The sequence below is a fragment of the Mustela nivalis genome (assembly GCF_964662115.1).
Source record: "Mustela nivalis genome assembly, chromosome: 3".
Classification (NCBI taxonomy): domain Eukaryota; kingdom Metazoa; phylum Chordata; class Mammalia; order Carnivora; family Mustelidae; genus Mustela; species Mustela nivalis.
In genome coordinates, this window is record NC_139022.1 from 130888028 (window position 1) to 130906685 (window position 18658).

The 18658-nt window shown below is 39.3% G+C and overlaps 1 protein-coding gene across 4 annotated transcripts in view; it reads right to left on the reverse strand.

The window, feature by feature from the left end:
- TTC1 (tetratricopeptide repeat domain 1) overlaps positions 1–18658 on the reverse strand; it is a 44195-nt gene that overhangs the window by 14633 nt on the left and 10904 nt on the right. For all 4 annotated transcript variants that reach the window (XM_082725864.1, XM_082725863.1, XM_082725865.1 and 1 more), the window contains exons 3-5: positions 7703–7763; positions 5760–5872; positions 522–558 (exon numbers count right to left, since the gene is read on the reverse strand). In XM_082725864.1, the coding sequence (XP_082581990.1) occupies positions 522–558; positions 5760–5872; positions 7703–7763 (211 nt within the window). The remainder of the gene's footprint in view (positions 1–521; positions 559–5759; positions 5873–7702; positions 7764–18658) is intronic.

Below are 18658 nucleotides of genomic sequence, written 5' to 3' on the forward strand. Positions count from 1 at the left end.
TTCACATACTTACTAATATAGGATACATTGACAGAACTATCCATTCACATGCGTTTATGCTAAGATGACTACTACACAGCACCTCTAAGAAGGCTTAACTATAAAAGCTTCTTTAAAGGTCCCAGAGTGAGGGTATACACATACGCAGTTGGCCCTTGGACAACGAGGGGCGCTGACCCCAACCCTCGCACAGCCAAAAATCCATATACCTTTTGACTACTTCAAAACTTAACTACTAATATAGCTGACTGTTGACCTCAAGCCCTAACAGCAATAAAAAGTTGATTAATATGTACTATGTATGTTCTATGTATTATATACTGTACTCTTACAGTAATGGAAACTAGAGAAAAGAAAATCGTAAGAGAAAATACATTTCGGGTGCTTTAGTATATTTATTGGGAAAAAAAAAGCCATGTATAAGTAGATCCATGCAGTTTAAGGGTCAACTACACACACCTATTTGTCCAGCTGAGGTAATGCTCTTTTATATAACATGTAACAAGACTAAAAAGTTGTACCTTTGTTGCAGTCACTGATGGCCATCTCTTTCTTGTCCTAAAAGGAAATATAACATTAATATGTGACACTCTAGTTCAATCTTAATGGCTCAAAGGCTCAATGACATAAGCTGACCATTAATAACTGCTTATGGAGATGCACAATGCTCTTCAAAGAAATCACATGGAAACATGCATGTTATTTACAGTAAGCTTAAATTCAAAATACAGTGACAGCTCTGATGTGCAAGCCTCCTAGCAACAAATTATTCAAGTTGTTTCTTTCTAACATCTTTAAAGACTGTTGGAATTGACCTATTATATTGTAAGGTACTTCACATTAGAATGCTGATACTGAGAGAAAGTTATGATCAATAAGCAGGGCAAATGAGTGACTATGAGTAACTGTTGATAACTCTCCTCTTTGGCTAAGCTGTTATGTTATCACACCCAGGGTGGTATCTTTCAGAAAGCATACAGAAATGGTTCATTATAGACACACAGTGTAGCTCGTCATTAGTCTTGGTTACAAATCTTTTTTTTTTTTTTTTAAGATTTTATTTATTAATTTGAGAGAGAAAGAGAGAAGTAGGGGCAGGAGCAGAGGGAGAGGAAGATAATCTCCAGCACACTCTGACGCTCAGCTTAGAGCCCAAGGCAGGGCTCCATCCCTGGACTCTTGAGATTATGACCTGAGCTGAAATCAAGAGATAGATGCTTAACTGACTGAGCCACCCAGGCAGCCCTTGGTTATAAATCTTAATTTAGCAACTGGTGAAACAAAAATACAAAAAATTTCACAAAATAAGATATCTAATTTATCTCACTGAATCTAGAAGCAAGGCACAGTGAGAACAATGATGGACATCTAAAGAACTAGATTGTAATTCCAGTTCTGACATTGACCTGCTATTTAGCCCCTCAAGCTCTGAAGTGTCTATTTTCCCCAAATTAGAAGTTTTCTACAGTATTACAGAAATGTTAATTCAAATAAATGTTCAATAGGGGAGCCTGGGGCTCAGTGGGTTGAGCATCCAACTCTTGACTTTGGTTCAGGTCATGATCTCAGGGTCATGAGGTTGAGTCCTGCATTGGGCTTTATGCTCAGCAGGAAATCTGCTTGAGATTCTCTTTCCCTCTGCCCCATCCCCTCTCAAAAGTGTGCACACACACTAATAAATAAATCTTAAAAAAAAAAAAAAAGAAATAAATGTTCAACACTCCCATAATGGCTACTATAGAAAATACTAAATATTTTGCACAATACTTTAGATCAATATCTATCAAACTGAGTTTCAGACTTCAATCAAAATTCCAGGATGGGGAGTGACTACCTAATGGGTAGAGGGTCTCTTTCTGGGGCCATGGAAAAGTTCTGGAACTAGACAGTGGTAAATGGCTGAATACTGTGAACATACGTAATGGTACTGAAACATACAGTTTAAAATGGTTAAAATGGTGAATTTTAGGTCATTACAAATAAAAAAGGTTTTTTATTTGTATAAAATAAATTTTATTTTACCCAAAACAAATAAAAAAAGTTCCAGAGTCATCTGCGAGGCACTAAATATAGTTTATCTCTTCCAATGCTCATCATTAAAAATTCACATATTACAAGCTCTATGAAGTCCTATGGTAAAGAAATCTGTATAACTTTGGGTAAGTCAGTATTTTCTCAATTTACCGTACTCCTATAAATCTAGGACACACAATTTCACAATTTAAAGTGTTTAGAACAGGAGTAAATCTTTACAACTTATGTGTACACTTGTGGTGGTATTCTCTGGGCCCTTAAGAGACCACTAAGTTGCAGTGCAGCTTATCAATAATCAGCTTCCGCAGATCAAGTAATTATGGTATTTTACCACAGAATCCTTTGCAGTCACAGTCACCCTCAGGCGTTATTTGCGGCTAAGAGTGGTAGTCTCCAAAGGGCTGTGTATAAAAAAAATCAGAACCTATTTTCCACCCTTTCATAACTTATATAAGATACACATACCATAATGTTCACAAAACTTTGGGCCTACACTTTTAGGGCTTTGTCTGCTCTTGTGTAGCCTGGCTTGCAGCTGAAACTCTACCTTAACTCCAGTTTGCCTTTTCTTCCCAGATGTGAAATGTAAAGCTTGGTCAGGGTCACTCAGTCAGGGATGCTGAGCCTGCAAATGTGCCTTCAGAAATTCTTCTTAAAGCAGTTAACCCACCACTTCTTGAAAGCCTCAGAATATGCTCCTTAAATCACTTTAGTGCATTAATCCTGGAAGTACTCACGTCTCTAATTATAGAATTTTCTTAAAATATTAAGAGTACAATTTCAAAGAATAAAACAAAACATGTACCAACAAACCTACCCTTCATATAAGAAATAGTCATAAAACAACTTCTTCTGAGTTCTCCTCAGATGTGACAGACAAAAGACCAGCAAGACCATACACATTTCCTAACTTAAGAACTGGTCGATTATGCTAGCTCAACCTAAGCAGTATCAATAACTTAGCAACCATGGAAACAAAGAATCCCAAATCTCAGGAGCCAAATGGCCTTTTCCTGAAATCGAAGACATTCCTGATCTTATTTCATAATTAGTTTCCAGTCTGAGAATGTGACAAGGTATCTCTAAGAAGCAAAAGCAAAAAAGATTTTTTCCAGCTAAGTGTGAATTCTGATCAATGGTAGAATATATTAATGAATATTGTTCTATGTAAACTTAAAACAAGTATTTTATTTTATTTTTTAAAAGACAGCACTTATTTGACAAAGAGAGCAAGAGTGGAAGGGGGGGAATGGCAGAGGGAGAGGGAGAAGCAGGCTCCCCACTGAGTGGGCATTGAACTCAGGTTCCTGGGTTCATGTCTTGAGCCGAAGGCAGATGCTTAACCAACTGAGCCACCCAAGCGCCCCTTTATTATTTCTTCTAACAAAAATGTCTGTTTGTAAACTCTATTTCTTCTCCCATTCGATATGAATCACTCTAAAAATACTTCACCTTAGAAACTGAATTCAATAATAAAACATACAAAAAGAACCAAAAAACAAAACACAAACCCTTTCCTGATGTGCAGTCATTCACGTATTCCCTACCTCACCCCTTTTTAAAAAAAACCCTGGTCATCAAAAATGACTTTGGTAGAGGCTCTAGAGAATTTCAGGCAACAAGAGAAAGTGACATAATAAATACCTGATACAAACAATAAAAAAAAAAACAAAACACCAATTTAACCCAATTGTGACCTTGCTTTGTGGTTGCTTAAAGGTATGCTAAGTAATCTCTTCTTTGTGCTTTGGATATAAATAGCCATATTTAAACAAATGGTTTCCCCCCTACCCGCTGCCAAAATTTCACATCATTTCAATCCACTTAAATTGACATGTTGACTAAATAGGAATAGCAGACAAATCAGCAACAAATCTAACTTTTATTTTATTTTTTAAAAAATATTTTATCTATTTGAGAGAGAGAGAGAGAGGGAGAGAGTGCCTACAGGAGCACAGGAAGGAGGGAGGGTGGGCGCAGCAGAGGGGAAGCAGGCTCCCAAATGAGCTGGGAGCCAATGTGGTGCTCAATCCCAGTAAATAAGGACAGGGTTAAGGTATAGGCAGGGAGAAGTAGGGGCCCTTGGCTGGGCTCTGACACTATTCTTGGCAGGCAGAAGTGCTAAACCAGAGTGAACAAGATATAAGGAAATAGACTACCTGGCCTCAGGTGTTAGGGAGTACTTTTCTTTGGGGGCTAAACTATCATAGAAAATGGCCAAACCTCGGGGGGCCTGGGTGGCTCAGTGGGTTAAGCAGCTGCCTTTGGCTCAGGTCATGATCTCAGGGTCCGGGGATCGAGTCCCGCATCAGGCTCTCTGTTCAGCGGGGAGACTGCTTCCTCCTCTCTCTCTCTGCCTGCCTCTCTGCCTACTTGTAATCTCTCTCTGTCAAATAAATAAATAAAATCTTTAAAAAAAAAAAAAACAAAAGAAAATGGCCAAACCTCAAGGAATTAAGTCATTAAGGCTGTTATCAGTAGTCCATGCTCAAATCAAGGCGTCACAAGAAGCTCAAGGCTACAAGCTTCCCAGTCAGTTCTCAATAAAAGACTGCCAATAAAAGCCCTCAGTGAGGCCCTATCAAGACCTCTCTACTTCTAGAGAGCTTCTTCTTTGCTTTCTGCTCTCACGTTCACTTAATGAACTTCCACTTCGCCCTTCTGTGTCTGCGGGATTCATTCTTTGACTCCGGGAGACAAAAACCCTGTGATCCTGTGACACCAGGACCCTGAGATCATGACCGGAGCCCAAGGTAGACACTTAAACCAGCTGAGCCATCTAGGTTGCTAACTTTTAGTGCCAATGTTGTACAAAACCAGTACACCTGAACATTTGCCTTCATTAACTCAGTTCTCAATCCTTTAGAAATATAAAATGCTCTTGAACTTTCCCTGACACCTATTTTACATTTAGGGGCACCTCTCATCCCAGCTGTTGGACATTTCTCCCTGTGTCCACACTTTTGGCAGAGAATCAGAATCCTAGCAATAAGCATTTCAAAGTCCAGAGTTTTGTTTATTTATTTATTTAATTTTTGGGAGAAGATTTTGTTTATTTATTTATTTGACAAAGAAAGACCCAGGGAGAGAGGGATCATAGGTTGGGGAGTGGGAGAGGGAGCAGCAGGTTTCCAGCTGAGCAGGGAACCCGATTCAGGGATAGACCCCAGGACTCCAGGACTCCAGGATCATGACCCAAGCTGAAGGCAGACACAATAACTGAGCCACCCAGGCACCCCCAAGTCCAGAGTTTTCATTGGTGTTTCCTTCTCCCTTTGAGTCTTTATTGAGAATTCCAGAGACCTAAATTAAGCAGCTGTAGCTCTTCTAGGATATGCACTACTTGGCTTTTTGCTTCATTAACCTGCCCTAGTTTGGTGGAGACTTTGTCAGCCCTTCGCCATGAAGGCGTTCAATCAGCCACTCTCATAAGGAATGTTAGCAATAATCTGACTCAGGTTTTTTCAAAATACTTTCCTATCTTCCCTATGCCCTTTAGATCAGGGAAATACATGTGCAGGAAAATGGAGGCAGCAACTTTAAGCCCCTTTTCTTTTTTAAAAAGATTTTATTTTTAACTAATCACTATACCCAACATGGGGCTCAAACTCACAACCCTGAGATCAAAGAGTCACAGCTCCTCTGCTAATTTGAAACAGAATCTATCCTATGAAAACACTCCAAGTTCATGTGCTTCTTAAAAACAAAAGGTCAAAGACACATACCTGTTTCATCCTTGCAGCAGCTCTATTTGAAAACAGAATAGACCTGTCTTTCTGGAAGCAGGATGGGCACATCTGAAGGGCTTGACTATAAGAACTCTCAGCTTCTGTATAATCTGAGGATAAGGTAAAAGATGAGAGGTCATTATGATTTTATTCCTGGTATTACTGTATTTGATAGTATCTCAGAATGCATAGCTTTTCATTCACAGAACAAAGGTCTCAAGTAGAATGTTCTGTATGTTTAACTTTTATTTGGCTTATCAATTTAGTAAGGAATAATGAAAGGGGATTAGGGAACTGGACAGATGAAAGAGACTAAAATCTGGGATTAATGGCTTGGGATAAAGACAAAAAATCTATGTACATATTTTTATTAAAGATATGCTTTCATGCAGTCAAGCTGGCCAAAACTGCTTCCTTAAAATATCTGGAGACACATTTTATGGAGCTAAGAGCAACAATGTAAAAATCAGTAGTTGGCTACAGACCTTAAAAGAGAAAATGGTGATAAATTTATTTACTCTCTGTCATTCACAGAATTATGGTCAGGGTACTAAAAGAAAATTGCCTGTTCATGCCTTTCTCAGGTCTGAAATATTTAACACTAAAATACAAAGAGATAAACTTTCAAAACCAGAACCATTAGTACTTAGGAAAAAAAAAAGTGATGATTGCTAAACCAGATATAACGAAAAAAATTTTAAATCTAAAAAGTAGGGGATAATGTTACTACTCCTAGTTTTCTAAAGCATATGCATTTTTAAAAAAGATTTTATTTATTTATTTGACAGAGAGAGAAATCACTAGTAGGCAGAGAGAGAGGGGGAATCAGGTTCCCCACCAAGCAAAGAGCCCGACTTGGGGCTCGATACCAGAACCCTGAGATCATGACCTGAGCTGCAGGCAGAGGCTTAACCCACTGAGCCACCCAGATGTCCCAAGCATATGCATTTTGATATAGTTCTTCTTCTTCTTTTTTTTTTAAAAGATTTTATTTGGGGCACCTGGGTGGCTCAGTGGGTTAAAGCCTCTGCCTTTAGCTCAGGTCATTATCCCAGGGTCCTGGGATTGAGCCCCGCATCGGGATCTCTGCTCTGTGGGGAGCCTGCTTCTCCCTCTCTCTCTGCCTGTGTCAAATAAATAAATAAATAAATAGATAAATAAATAAAATCTTAAAAAAAAAAAAGATTTTATTTATTTGTTAGAGAGAAAGACAAGTAGTGGGGAATGGGAGACAGAGACAGAAGCAGGCTTCCGGCTGAGCAAGGAGCCCTGCTGCAGGGCTCCATCCCAGGACCCTGGGATCGTGACCTGAGCCAAAAGCAGAGGCTTAACCCACTGAGCCACCCAGACATCTAAAGCATATACACTTTACATATGTGATAGAAGGTTATTATAAGATCAAATAGTTACACAAATTAACTGAATGAACACTAATTATTCTTAAGCAAATATAAGAAACACAGGATGACAAGCAGAACATCTCTCCACTTAAGGTAGCCAAAGAAAAAGGCACATGAAAGACTAAAGTACAAGCAAAACACTTTCCAGGCCATGCTAGAACCACTGGGCCAGTTTTCACAGCATTGTTCCAAGTGAGGAAGGGGGACCCTGCTTTTACATCAAAGAAACAGCCAGCCTCTTAATGTTCCAGAGTAGTTTTCCAAATCATCAGCTGAAAAGTCTGCCCTACCTCTGGTTCTATGGTGGATTACATAAAAGAAAAAGTATGCAGGTGCCAGGAGACACAATGTAACTGGTCACCGTTAGATGCAGGTTATCTGGACCTGGTGAAAAATCAAATTCCAAGGCGTTGGGAAGCAACAATGTACTGTTAGCAGTTTAGGTTTGCTGTTTACAAATATTTTTGGTGTTTCTTCACACTCCAAGACAGAATGAGGAATCAAGATGACCAGACATCAGTGCTGATGTAAGTGTCTTACCTCCTCTCTTAAATTGCGCATTTCCCTCCTCCTTTAGTCTAGTGCTCTCTTCTCTTCTCTTCTGCAAGAGATCCGACAATTACATCATTTCCCACAATATAAGCAAACAAATGCGTTAGCTTTCGTTAGGCTACTTAATAGGCAGCAACTTGACTTTTGTTTTTTTCAACTTGACTTTGAGAGCTGGGTCAGTGTTATCTAAATCTCAGACATAGAGAAGCATGTGGCCATATGGCTAATCATCAATTGCATTCTTTTTTTTTTTTTTTAAAGATTTTATTTATTTATTTGACAGACAGAGATCACAAGTAGGTAGAGAGGCAGGCAGAGAGAGAGAGAGAGAGAGAGAGAGGAGGAAGCAGACTCCCTGCTGAGTGGAGAGCCTGATGTGGGGCTTGATCCCAGGGCCCTGAGACTGTGACCTGAGCTGAAGGCAGAGGCTTAACCCACTGAGCCACCCAGGCATCCCATCAATTGCATTCTTGAGGCTTAAAACACAAAACCGAGGTTTCCTATGTTTATATCTTTTGCATGGAATAGCAATTTGGGTATCACTTAATTTCCATTTACTCAAAATGAAACTAAACACCACGCCCACTGGCATGTACACCACCATAAATTCAAATTCTCAATCTGCTACTTATTTTTTTAATAATTTTTTATTTTTTTATTAACATATAATGTATTATTAGCCCCAAGGGTACAGGTCTGTAAATTGCCAGGTTTACACATTTCACAGCACTCACCATAGCACATACTTTTCCCAATGTCCATAACCCAACCACCCTCTCCCAAACCCCCCTCCCCTGGCAACCCTCAGTTTGTTTTGTGAGATTAAGAGTTTCTTATGGGTTGTCTCCCTCCTGATCCCATCTTGTTTCATTTATTCCTTTCCTACCCCCCAGCCCCCCCACATTGCCTTTCAACTTCCTCTTATCAGGGAGATCATAATTGTCTTTCTCTGATTGTCTTTCTCTGATTATGCTTAGCAAAATACCCTCTAGTTCCATCCACATCATTGCAAATGTCAAGATTTCATTTCTTTTGATGGCTGCACAGTATTCCATTGTATATATATACCACATCTTCTTTATCCATTCATCTGTTGATGGACATCTAGGTTCTTTCCATAGTTTGGCTATTGAATCTGCTACTTATTAAATGAATGATCTTGGACAAGTTCCAGATCTTTCTAAGCCTTAGTTTTTTTAATCTAAAATATGGGGTTTTATAGTTTTATGGATTAATGTGATAATATACATAAAGCTCCTAATAAAGTGCCTGGAAAATAAGGGTTCAATAAATATGAGCTATTACCTTTCCGTAAAATAATTTAAAAAAGGAAATGGTTTATGTGGTTTCTGTCATGTTGAAGACAGTCAATATGTTGGCAGAGTGCACTACAAGAAGCGACTTCACCTATAGGGTCAGAGCAATAATTTTGTTCAGGCTACTACTGGCGAGTCTGAAGAAACCCAGATATATCTCTCATTTCTGAGCTTCTTCTAACAACTCAGACATTCACAGAGATGGCCAAACACCCATCATACTCAAGGGCAGGCAGAATGAATGTTATTCTGCCGAGCCATGATGGCACCTGCTGAGTCCCTGTGTGCTTTCTGCCCTGAACATCTTAGCAATATGATCGGCACAAGCAGAACTGACACAAGTGACTACCACCTGCCTCCTTTTCAAAGAGCTTAAAAAAGAGAGAGAATCCAAAAATCTCCACCTTCATTCTTAAAGCTTCTGACTAAATAAAAACTTCAAAGGAAGGAAATATAGATAGCAGGGTATTTCATGCACAGGAGAAGTCGGGAGCCTAAATGATTGGTACTCTTAAGATTAGGGAACCAAAGTAAAAATATTATATCTCTGTAGATTTGTAGAAACACTGTTAAAACAAGGGTGTTTCCCAAATATCTTATTATTATACTCTGGATGATGAATCTCAGTAAAAAAACTAAAAGGTAGGTATAAAATGAATCTCATTTTTATGGTATCTACCATGTGCCAGATGTACAGCAGATACAGTAATTCATTTTTATTTTTTCTTTTTTTTCAATTTATTTGACAGAGATCACAAGTAGGCAGAGAGGCAGGCAGAGAGAGAGGAAGGAAAGCAGGCTCCCTGCTGAGCAAAGAGCCCCATGCAGGGCTCGATCCCAGGACCCTGGCACCATGACCTGAGCCGAAAGCAGAGGCTTTAACCCAGTGAGCCACCCAGGTGCCACTATTTTTATTTTTTCATTTTTAGCTAGAACATATCTGGAACAGGGCTATCCTAAGGGAATTAAAAAAAAAAAGAATAATATGGGTGGTGGTGATGAGAATCAAAATGTAAGACTATAGTCACATTTACTTAGTACTACCTAGGAGAGAGGTGCTTAGATCATAATGTTCTCTATGCTATCAAGATTTCTGGATGCAAGCAAAAAGACTGTATCTTAGGTATAAATTTGGAGGGAAGAGGCGCCTGGGTGGCTCAGTCGTTAAGGGTCTGCCTTTGGCTCAGGCCAGGTCTTAGGACCATGGGATAGAGCCCCACATCAGGCTCCCTGCTTGGCAAGAAGCCTGCTTCTCCCTCTCCCACTCTCCCTGCTTGTGTTCCCTCTTTCACTGTGTCTCTCTCTGTCAAATAAATAAATAAAATCTTCAAAAAAAAAAAATTTAGAGGGAAGATTCACTAGAAAGATATTGGGGCTCACAGAATCACCCGGAGGCCTGAAACACAGGCTAAGAAAAAGGGCAGGACTCAGGTAACTCTGTTAATCAAGAAGCAAGAAAGCATTCATTATCTTTTAGTGGAAGAATATGCCCAAGACAGCGCTGTAATAGTAGCAAATAAATCCTGTTTCCTTTTCTTTGCCCCAGTTGAGATTCCAAGTCTTGGTCAGAAGCATCCAGTGAGGGTACCTGGGTGATTTAGTTGGTTAAGTGTCTTTCTTTAGCTCAGGTCATGATCCCAGTGTCCTGGGATCCAGCTCTGCATCAGACTCCCTGCGCTCTCTCAAATAAAGAGAAATAAAAAGAAAAAAAAAAAAAAAAAAAGAAAGAAAGGAAATAAAGCATCCAATAAGTCAAGCATAGCTCATAGGCCTTGGCTGTCAGAGAATGGAATGAGGAACATGGGGTACTGCCCACAAACATGATTACAATGCAGGAAAGTTCCTCCAGATAAGGAAGGGAAGTTGGATGCTAGAAGCCAAGAAAACCCTATAACAAATCCAGCTAAAAGTTATTTCAAGAAGATGTACAGATGACCAACAGACACATAAAAAAATGCTCAGTATCACTAATCATCAAGGAAATGCAAATCAAAGCCACAATGAGACATCATCTTATACCTGCTAGAAAGGCTAAAATAAAAAAGATGAGAAGTAACAAGTATTGATGAGGAAGTGGAAAAAAGGGAACCTTTTGTGCATTATTGGTGAGAATGTAAATTGGTACAGCCAGTGTGGAAAACAGTATGGAGGTTCTTCGAAAAATTACAATTAAAAACATCATATGATCCAATGATTCCACAATTGAGTATTTACCCAGAGAAAAGGAAAACACTAATTCAAATAGATATATGCACCCTTATGCACATTTACTGTAGCATGTATTTACAACAGCCACGATATGGCAGCAACCTAAGTGTCCATCAAGAGACGGACACAGGGGCGCCTGGGCAGTTCAGTCAGTTAAGCATCTATCTGAATCTTGATTTTGGCTCAGGCCATGATCTCAGGTTCATGGGATAGAGCCCCACATCAGGATTTGTGCTCAGTGGGCAGTCTGGTTTAGATTCTCTCTGCCCCTCCCTCTGCTCATGGGCACACTCTGTCTCTAAAATAAATAAATAAATCTTAAAGGACAAATGGATAAGGAAGTACTATAGATACATAATGGAATATTATGCAGCCACAAGAAAGATGAGATCTACCATTTGAGACGACATGGATGGACCTACTAGATATTATACTAAATGAAATAAGTCAGACTGAGAAAGACTAATACCATATGGTTTCATTCATAAGTGGAACCTAAACAAACAAAAACAAATGAATAAACAAACAAAAAGCAGAAACAGACCTATAAATACAGAGAACTGACAGTTGCCAGCAGGGAGGGGGCTGAGGGTTGGGCAAAATGAGTGAAAGGGAACAGGAAATAAAGGCTTTCGGTTATGGAGTGAATAAGTCATAGGAATAAAAGGCACAGCCTAAGGAATTAGTCAATGATATTATAGCAGTGATATATGGAGACATATGGGAACTACACCTGTGGTGTACACAGCATAACAGATAACACTGTGTTGCATCACTCTGTTGTACGCCTGAAACTAATGCAGCATAGCGTGTCAACTAGACTGAAATAAAAATAGTGATTTCAATCCCAAGCAGCTAAAGCAACCCTTACAAAGGAAAACAAAGCTGGAGGCACCAAGGTCCCTGATTTCAAACTATATTACAAAGCTACAGTTATTAAAATAGTGTGGCATTAGCATAAAAACAGATGCATAGATCAATGGAACAGATTAGAGAGGCCAGGAATAAACCCACGCATGTGCCATCAGTTAATTTATGACAAAAGAGCCAAGAGTATACAATGGGGAAAGGATAGTCTCTTCAATAGATGGTGTTGGGAAAACTGGAGAGCCACACTGTAAAAGAAACTGGACCACTGGGATGCCTGGGTGGCTCAGTCAGTTAGGTGTCTGCCTTTGGCTCAGGTCATGATCCCAGGGTTCTGGGACTGAGCCCTGCATTGGGCTCCTTGCTCAGCAGGAGGCCTGCTTCTCCTTCTGCCTGCTGTCCCCTGCTTGTGCTCTCTGACAAATTAAAAAAAAAATTCTCTTTAAAAAATAAAAAACCCTGGACCACTGTCTCTCATACTATACACAAAAATTAACTCAAAATGGATTAAAAACTTTTTTAAAAAAAATTTTTATTTACTTATTAGACACAGAGAGGGAACACAAGCAGGGGGAGTGGGAGAAGGAGAAGCAGGCTTCCCACTGAGCAGGGAGTCCGATGTGGGGCTTGATCCTAGCACTCTGGGATCATGACCTTAGCAAAAGGCAGATGGTTACTGGCTGAGCCACCCAGGCGCCCCTGGATTAAAGACTTTAACATAAGACCTGAAAACATAAAAAATTCTAGAAGAACACATAGGCAGTAAGCTCCTTGACAGGTCTTACTGATGATTTTCTGAATCTGACACCAAAAGCAAAGGCAACAAAAGCAAAAATAAACACATGGGGACACGTCAAACTGAAATTTTCTGCACAGCAAAGGAATCAACAAAATGAAAAGGCAACCAACTGAACAGGAGAAAATATTTTCAAATCATTTATCTGATAAGGGGGTAATATCCAAAATATGTAAAGAACTCATACAACTTAAGAGCAAAAATCCCAATCTGATTAAAAAATGGACAGAAGATATGAATAGACATTTTTCCAAAGAAGACATACAGATGGCCGACAGGTATATGAAAAGATGTACAATATCAATCATCAGGGAGATGCAAATCAAAACCATGATGAAATGCCATCTCACACTTGTTAAAATGGTTATTATAAAATAGACAAGAAATAACAAGCCTTGATGAGGATGTACAGAAAAGGGAACCCCTGTGCACTATTGGTGGGAATGCAGATTGGCACAGTCATTATGGAAAACTGAAAGGAGGTTCCTTAAAAAATTAAATATGGGTGCCTGGGAGGCTCAGTTGGTCAAACATCCAACTCCTGATCTCAGCTCGTGTCTTATTTTTAGGGTCACTAAGTTCAAGTCCACATTGGGCTTCATGCTGGGCACAGAGCCTACTTAAAAAACTAAAAACAGAACTAACATATGGACCAGCTTCTGGGTATATACATATATATGTATGTATGTATTTTGAAGAATTTTATTTATTTGATAGAGAGCACGAGCAAGGGGAAGCAGCAAAGGCAAGGGAGAAGGAGACTCCCCACAGAGTAGGCAGCCGGACATGGGACTCAATCCCAGCACCCTGGGATCATGACCTGAGCTGAAGGCAGAGGCTCAACCAACTGAGCTACCCAGGCACCCAGCTTCTGGGTATTTAGCTGAAGAAAATGAAAATACTAACTTGGAAAGATATATGCACCCTTAAGCTCACTGCAGCATTATTTACAACAGCCAAGATATGGTAACAACCTAAGTGTCTATCAGTGGATGAAGGGATAAAGAAATGGTATAGCCATCACTTCCAGCCTCCTTCTAGCGGCCGTCTATCCACCTAAATCTCAGCTGGTCTGCCTGAGATCCTCTGAATGCCAACCCTAGTCCCCTGCTCATTCCCATTTTAGTCCAACAAAATGAATGAAACTCTCATGACCAGGAGAAACTCACCAAACTCTTAAGTACAAGTATGCAGTGGTGGGAAAGGAACAGCCTGATGAAAGAAAGTGGCCCAGGAAACAGTTACGGCAGATGATAAAAAAACTTCAGTTTGCCTTAAAGAAGTTGGGGTAACTTTAACAATGCCAAAGTTCAGACAACCTGGGAAGTGAACGCCTTCACCGTTCCAGGCCATGCTGAGACAGCAGCTGATAGAAAGGCTACTATCTCACACCAATTTCGTGAAGGCAGTCTGACTAGTTTAAGAAGACTGGCTGAAGCTCTGCCCAAACAATGTGTGGATTTGAAAAGCATCACTTTTCCATCGGAAAGGATGAGGATGATGAAGTTCCAGATCTTGTGGAGAATTTTGATGAAGATTCCAAGAATGAAGCAAACTGAACTGAGTCAACTTCTGGAAGGTAAAACTTAAAAGAGTTATTGGGAGCTGCTATTTATTTTATTTTAAAGATTTTATTTATTTGAGAGAGAGGCACCCCTAAGCAGGGGGAGCGGCAGAGGGAGAGGGAGAAGCAGGCTCCACACTGAACAGGGAGCCCGATGTGATCCAGGGGATCATGACCTGAGCTAGAGGCAAACGCTTAACTGACTGAGCCACCCAGGCACCCTGGCAGCTATTTTAAATTATGACTGTTTTAAAAAAATTTTTCATGGATATGATAAATCTAGATCTCTAATATTTTTAAGCCCAAGCCCCTTGGACACTGTAGCTCTCTTCGGTTTTTGCTTCTATATAATTCATTCTTTGCAGCTAATTAAGGTGAAGAAGCCTAGGAATAAACTTTGAAATAAGGTTAATAAAGTTCTTTACCTAGTTAAAAAAAACAATATTGTGCCATATAGATACATACAGTGAATATTACTCAGCTATAAAAAGATGAAATTCTGCCATTCACCATAACATGCATGGTTTTTGAGGGCATTATCCTAAGTGAAATAAGTCAATAAAAAAAAAAAAAAAAAAAACAGGGGCACCTGGGTGGCTCAGTGGGTTAAGCCGCTGCCTTCGGCTCAGGTCATGATCTCAGGGTCCTGGGATCAAGTCCCACATTGGGCTCTCTGCTTGGCAGAGAGCCTGCTTCCCTCTCTCTCTCTGCCTGCCTCTCTGTCTACTTGTGATCTCTCTCTGTCAAATAAATAAATAAAATCTTAAACAAAACAAAACAAAAACAAATAGCTTATGATTTTTCTTAAATATGGAATCTAAACAACAAAAAAAATCACAAGCTCACAGATACAGAGAACAGATCGGCAGTTGCCAGAGGCAGGGTTAGGGAGTGGGAGAATGGATGAAAGGAGTATGAAAAAAATGATATTAAAAAATTATAAAATAATTTCAATTAAAGTAAACTTAAAATCCTATAATAGCAAATTCTTTGCCAATTTTAAATCATACACCCATGCATAATTGACCAATAATGTTCTAAAAGTGAAATGAAAAGCTAGTTTGATGTTACAATATATATTAATGCCATGTAGCATATTAAGAGAAAATTACATAATCATAAAAATAAATGCAACATAGGTCCTAAAGGTCTTTAAAATATTTAGAAATGTTATTTCAAAAGGTTATTTCAAAAACAAAAATTTTTTTAAACAACTCATCAAGTTACTAGAATTTATTATCTATCCTTTAGGAACTTACATTCTCCCCTATTTTAACTCTAATTTCAAGCTACTTTCTGATTTATAATCTATTCTCCATTGCAAATTCATCAGAAATGTTTTATGAACACAGATGAAGCACTCAGACCACCAGATTAGACGTGTGTGTGTGTGTGTATGTGTGTTTGTAAGGAGTTTAATCATTCTTTGGTAAATTTAGAACATTAAAATACCAGTAGGCAAAACTTAGATCCAAGGTATACCCGGAAGGAATTACCTGTAATGGCCAGCCTGAGCAGGCAGCCTGAGAAAAGTTCAGTTTCTTTTTCTCCCTATTTTTTTAAATTAATTTTTTAATTTGAGTGTGCTGACATACAATGTTACATTAGTTTCAGGTGTATGAAGTAGTGATTTGACAAGTTTAAATGTTACGCTATGCTCGGTGTCTTTGTAACTAGGACTAAGAGTTGAACTGGTAAAGGGAAGAGATCCTGAACATATTTCTGATGCCAATTATTTGAAGGAAGGCATTTCATTTTTTTTGACTGACAAATCACAATTCAGTGGCTCATTAAGCAGTAAACACTGGAAAAGAGCTGCTGCTTCCACAGATTGTGTAAATTGAGGATTAATGCAATTATCAATATCATGCTGAACATCTCCTTGGAAACAGCTAAAAATAGCACTTTTAAGAGAAAGCTGTACTATCTCCCAGCTGTGCCAAGAGACTAACTTGATCCCAGTACAAAGACTAGGGTTTATGCTGCTGCCGGAACATTCTCTTTCTCCAAAAGATGGCATGCATACTGTGTAAACGTCACCGGAACCCAAAGACAGATTTTGTAGGAGTAAGTGTTACTTAGCATGCTAACTGCCAAGAGTATACACACGTACATGAGCTGATAGCGCTGACATTCAGCAGCATTACCAGGTTCAAATCATTCCTGGTTCTGGTCTAATGTGGTCAGGAGTCCTCTCATGTCTCCACAATGTTTTAAGTAATCTCTGTGCCCAATGTGGGGCTTGCACTCACAACCCCAGATATCAAGAGTCGTGGGGTCTAGAGACTGACGCAGCCAGGCACCCCTCCAACAATGTCTTTTAACACACTCCAGAGACCTCACAGAGAAACATCTGCTCTAGAATTACATTTCCATAACAAGAGAAACCAAAGAAATTTTACAGGGCTCTTTTACTCAGTACTCCTCCCCATCACTGAAAACTCAGGCAGAAATAGGGGTATTATTCTGCATTATAAATCATCACAAGAGCTGTCAAGAAAACCCCAGAGAGACAATGCTCTTGATGAATAGAGTTTATTTCAACAGTTACTACCACAACTGCAAACTTTTCAGTCTGGAGTTCAAAATTTAATATAATCTACATCACTATAGCTTCTTAAAATCTGTATTCACATGTATTAATTAGCTCATTGCTTTTTGCAAGGCAATTCTGAGATGTAAGCATCAAAGTATTAAACTACCCATTTTACAGGTAAGAAAATCAAAATTCAGAAATCTCTTCATTTCCTTTCTTAACACTACACCAAAATTCTATTCTATTCAGCCTTCTCTCTCATTACCATCCAACAAAAGTCCCTCCTCTAGACAATCTGATCTCTTTATGGCCTCTCAACACTCACCCCCTTATCCTTCATCCCAATCCTTTGTTTATGCATCCCTACCCTGGAATACCCGTTTCTCTTCTGTAACTTCTTCCTAACTGCCCAAATCAAATTTTCCTGTTTTCAAAGTCCACCACAAAGCCTACCTCCTCCCCAGAGATACCTTTTACTTCCTTCTTTGCACAATCTTTCTCTGAACACACTGTACATTAGTACCTCTAATTTGGGGATTCAATTCTGTCTCACATTATATATATTTAAAAAATGTGTATATATATGCAATAAAAATATTGCACAATGTTTGGAATATTACTTAATGTTTAAATGATTTCTTGGGTATAAAACACTGTGCAGCCCTTACCCTAGCAAGAGGGGCCCCTGTCCAGGCCCTCAACTAATTGTACATTTCCTCCCATGGAGCCGTTTTAGACCACGCTCTGGGGTTTCCTGCCTGAGTCTCCTCAGCTGACTTCCAGAAGCTGCATTCATCTTTGCCTGGGTCTGCCCTCCTAAGGGTGGACTTTGCTGCCAAGTATATATTGTGTTCCAGGTGCAATACTTTGTACTATGCCTGCTCTGGTCTTGGAATCAGCCATTTCTCCAGGGAGTCCTGGATCCTTTTGATGGGGAATGAATGGTATTTAGAAACCAAGATCTGGATGCTAGTATGTTTCCTGTTACTAGCAAGTCACTGCTTTTAGGCCCTCTCCATAAGAAAGGCCGGAAAGACATCTTTTTTTTTTAAGATTTTATTTATTTATTTGACAGAGAGAGAGATGACAAGTAGGCAGAGAGGCAGACAGACAGAGGGAGGGATGCAGGCCCCCTGCTGAGCAGAGAGTCCGATGCCGGACTTGATCCCAGGACCCTGGGATCATGATCTGAGCCGAAGGCAGGGGCTTAACCCACTGAGCCACCCAGCGCCCCCAGAAATACATCTTTAAAAAAGGAAAAAAAACCCCAAATCTCATGAGTCAAAAGAATACATACACACGGAATCTTGTATGTATTCATACAAGTGAACACCACTGGATTCTTGCTCACCATTTCCCACACTGAAAACCCTGGTTCCAATAATAACATATTTACTCATTCGCTCTATCCTAAAATCAACAAAAAAGGGCTGAAATTACTACACGAATATCATTACCTATAATGAACCTATTATGTATAGTTCAAAATTTCATTGCAGTTCTAACTTCAGAGTATATTCTACTCAGGGTTAACAGTCAAAGTACTATATCCAAAGTTACTGGAATTGTATTCTCTATGTAATCAATTTGATATAGTTATATTAATTTGCTTCTATGTATAATCCATTTTAAGGCTTAATTCTTTTCCTCATCTGTT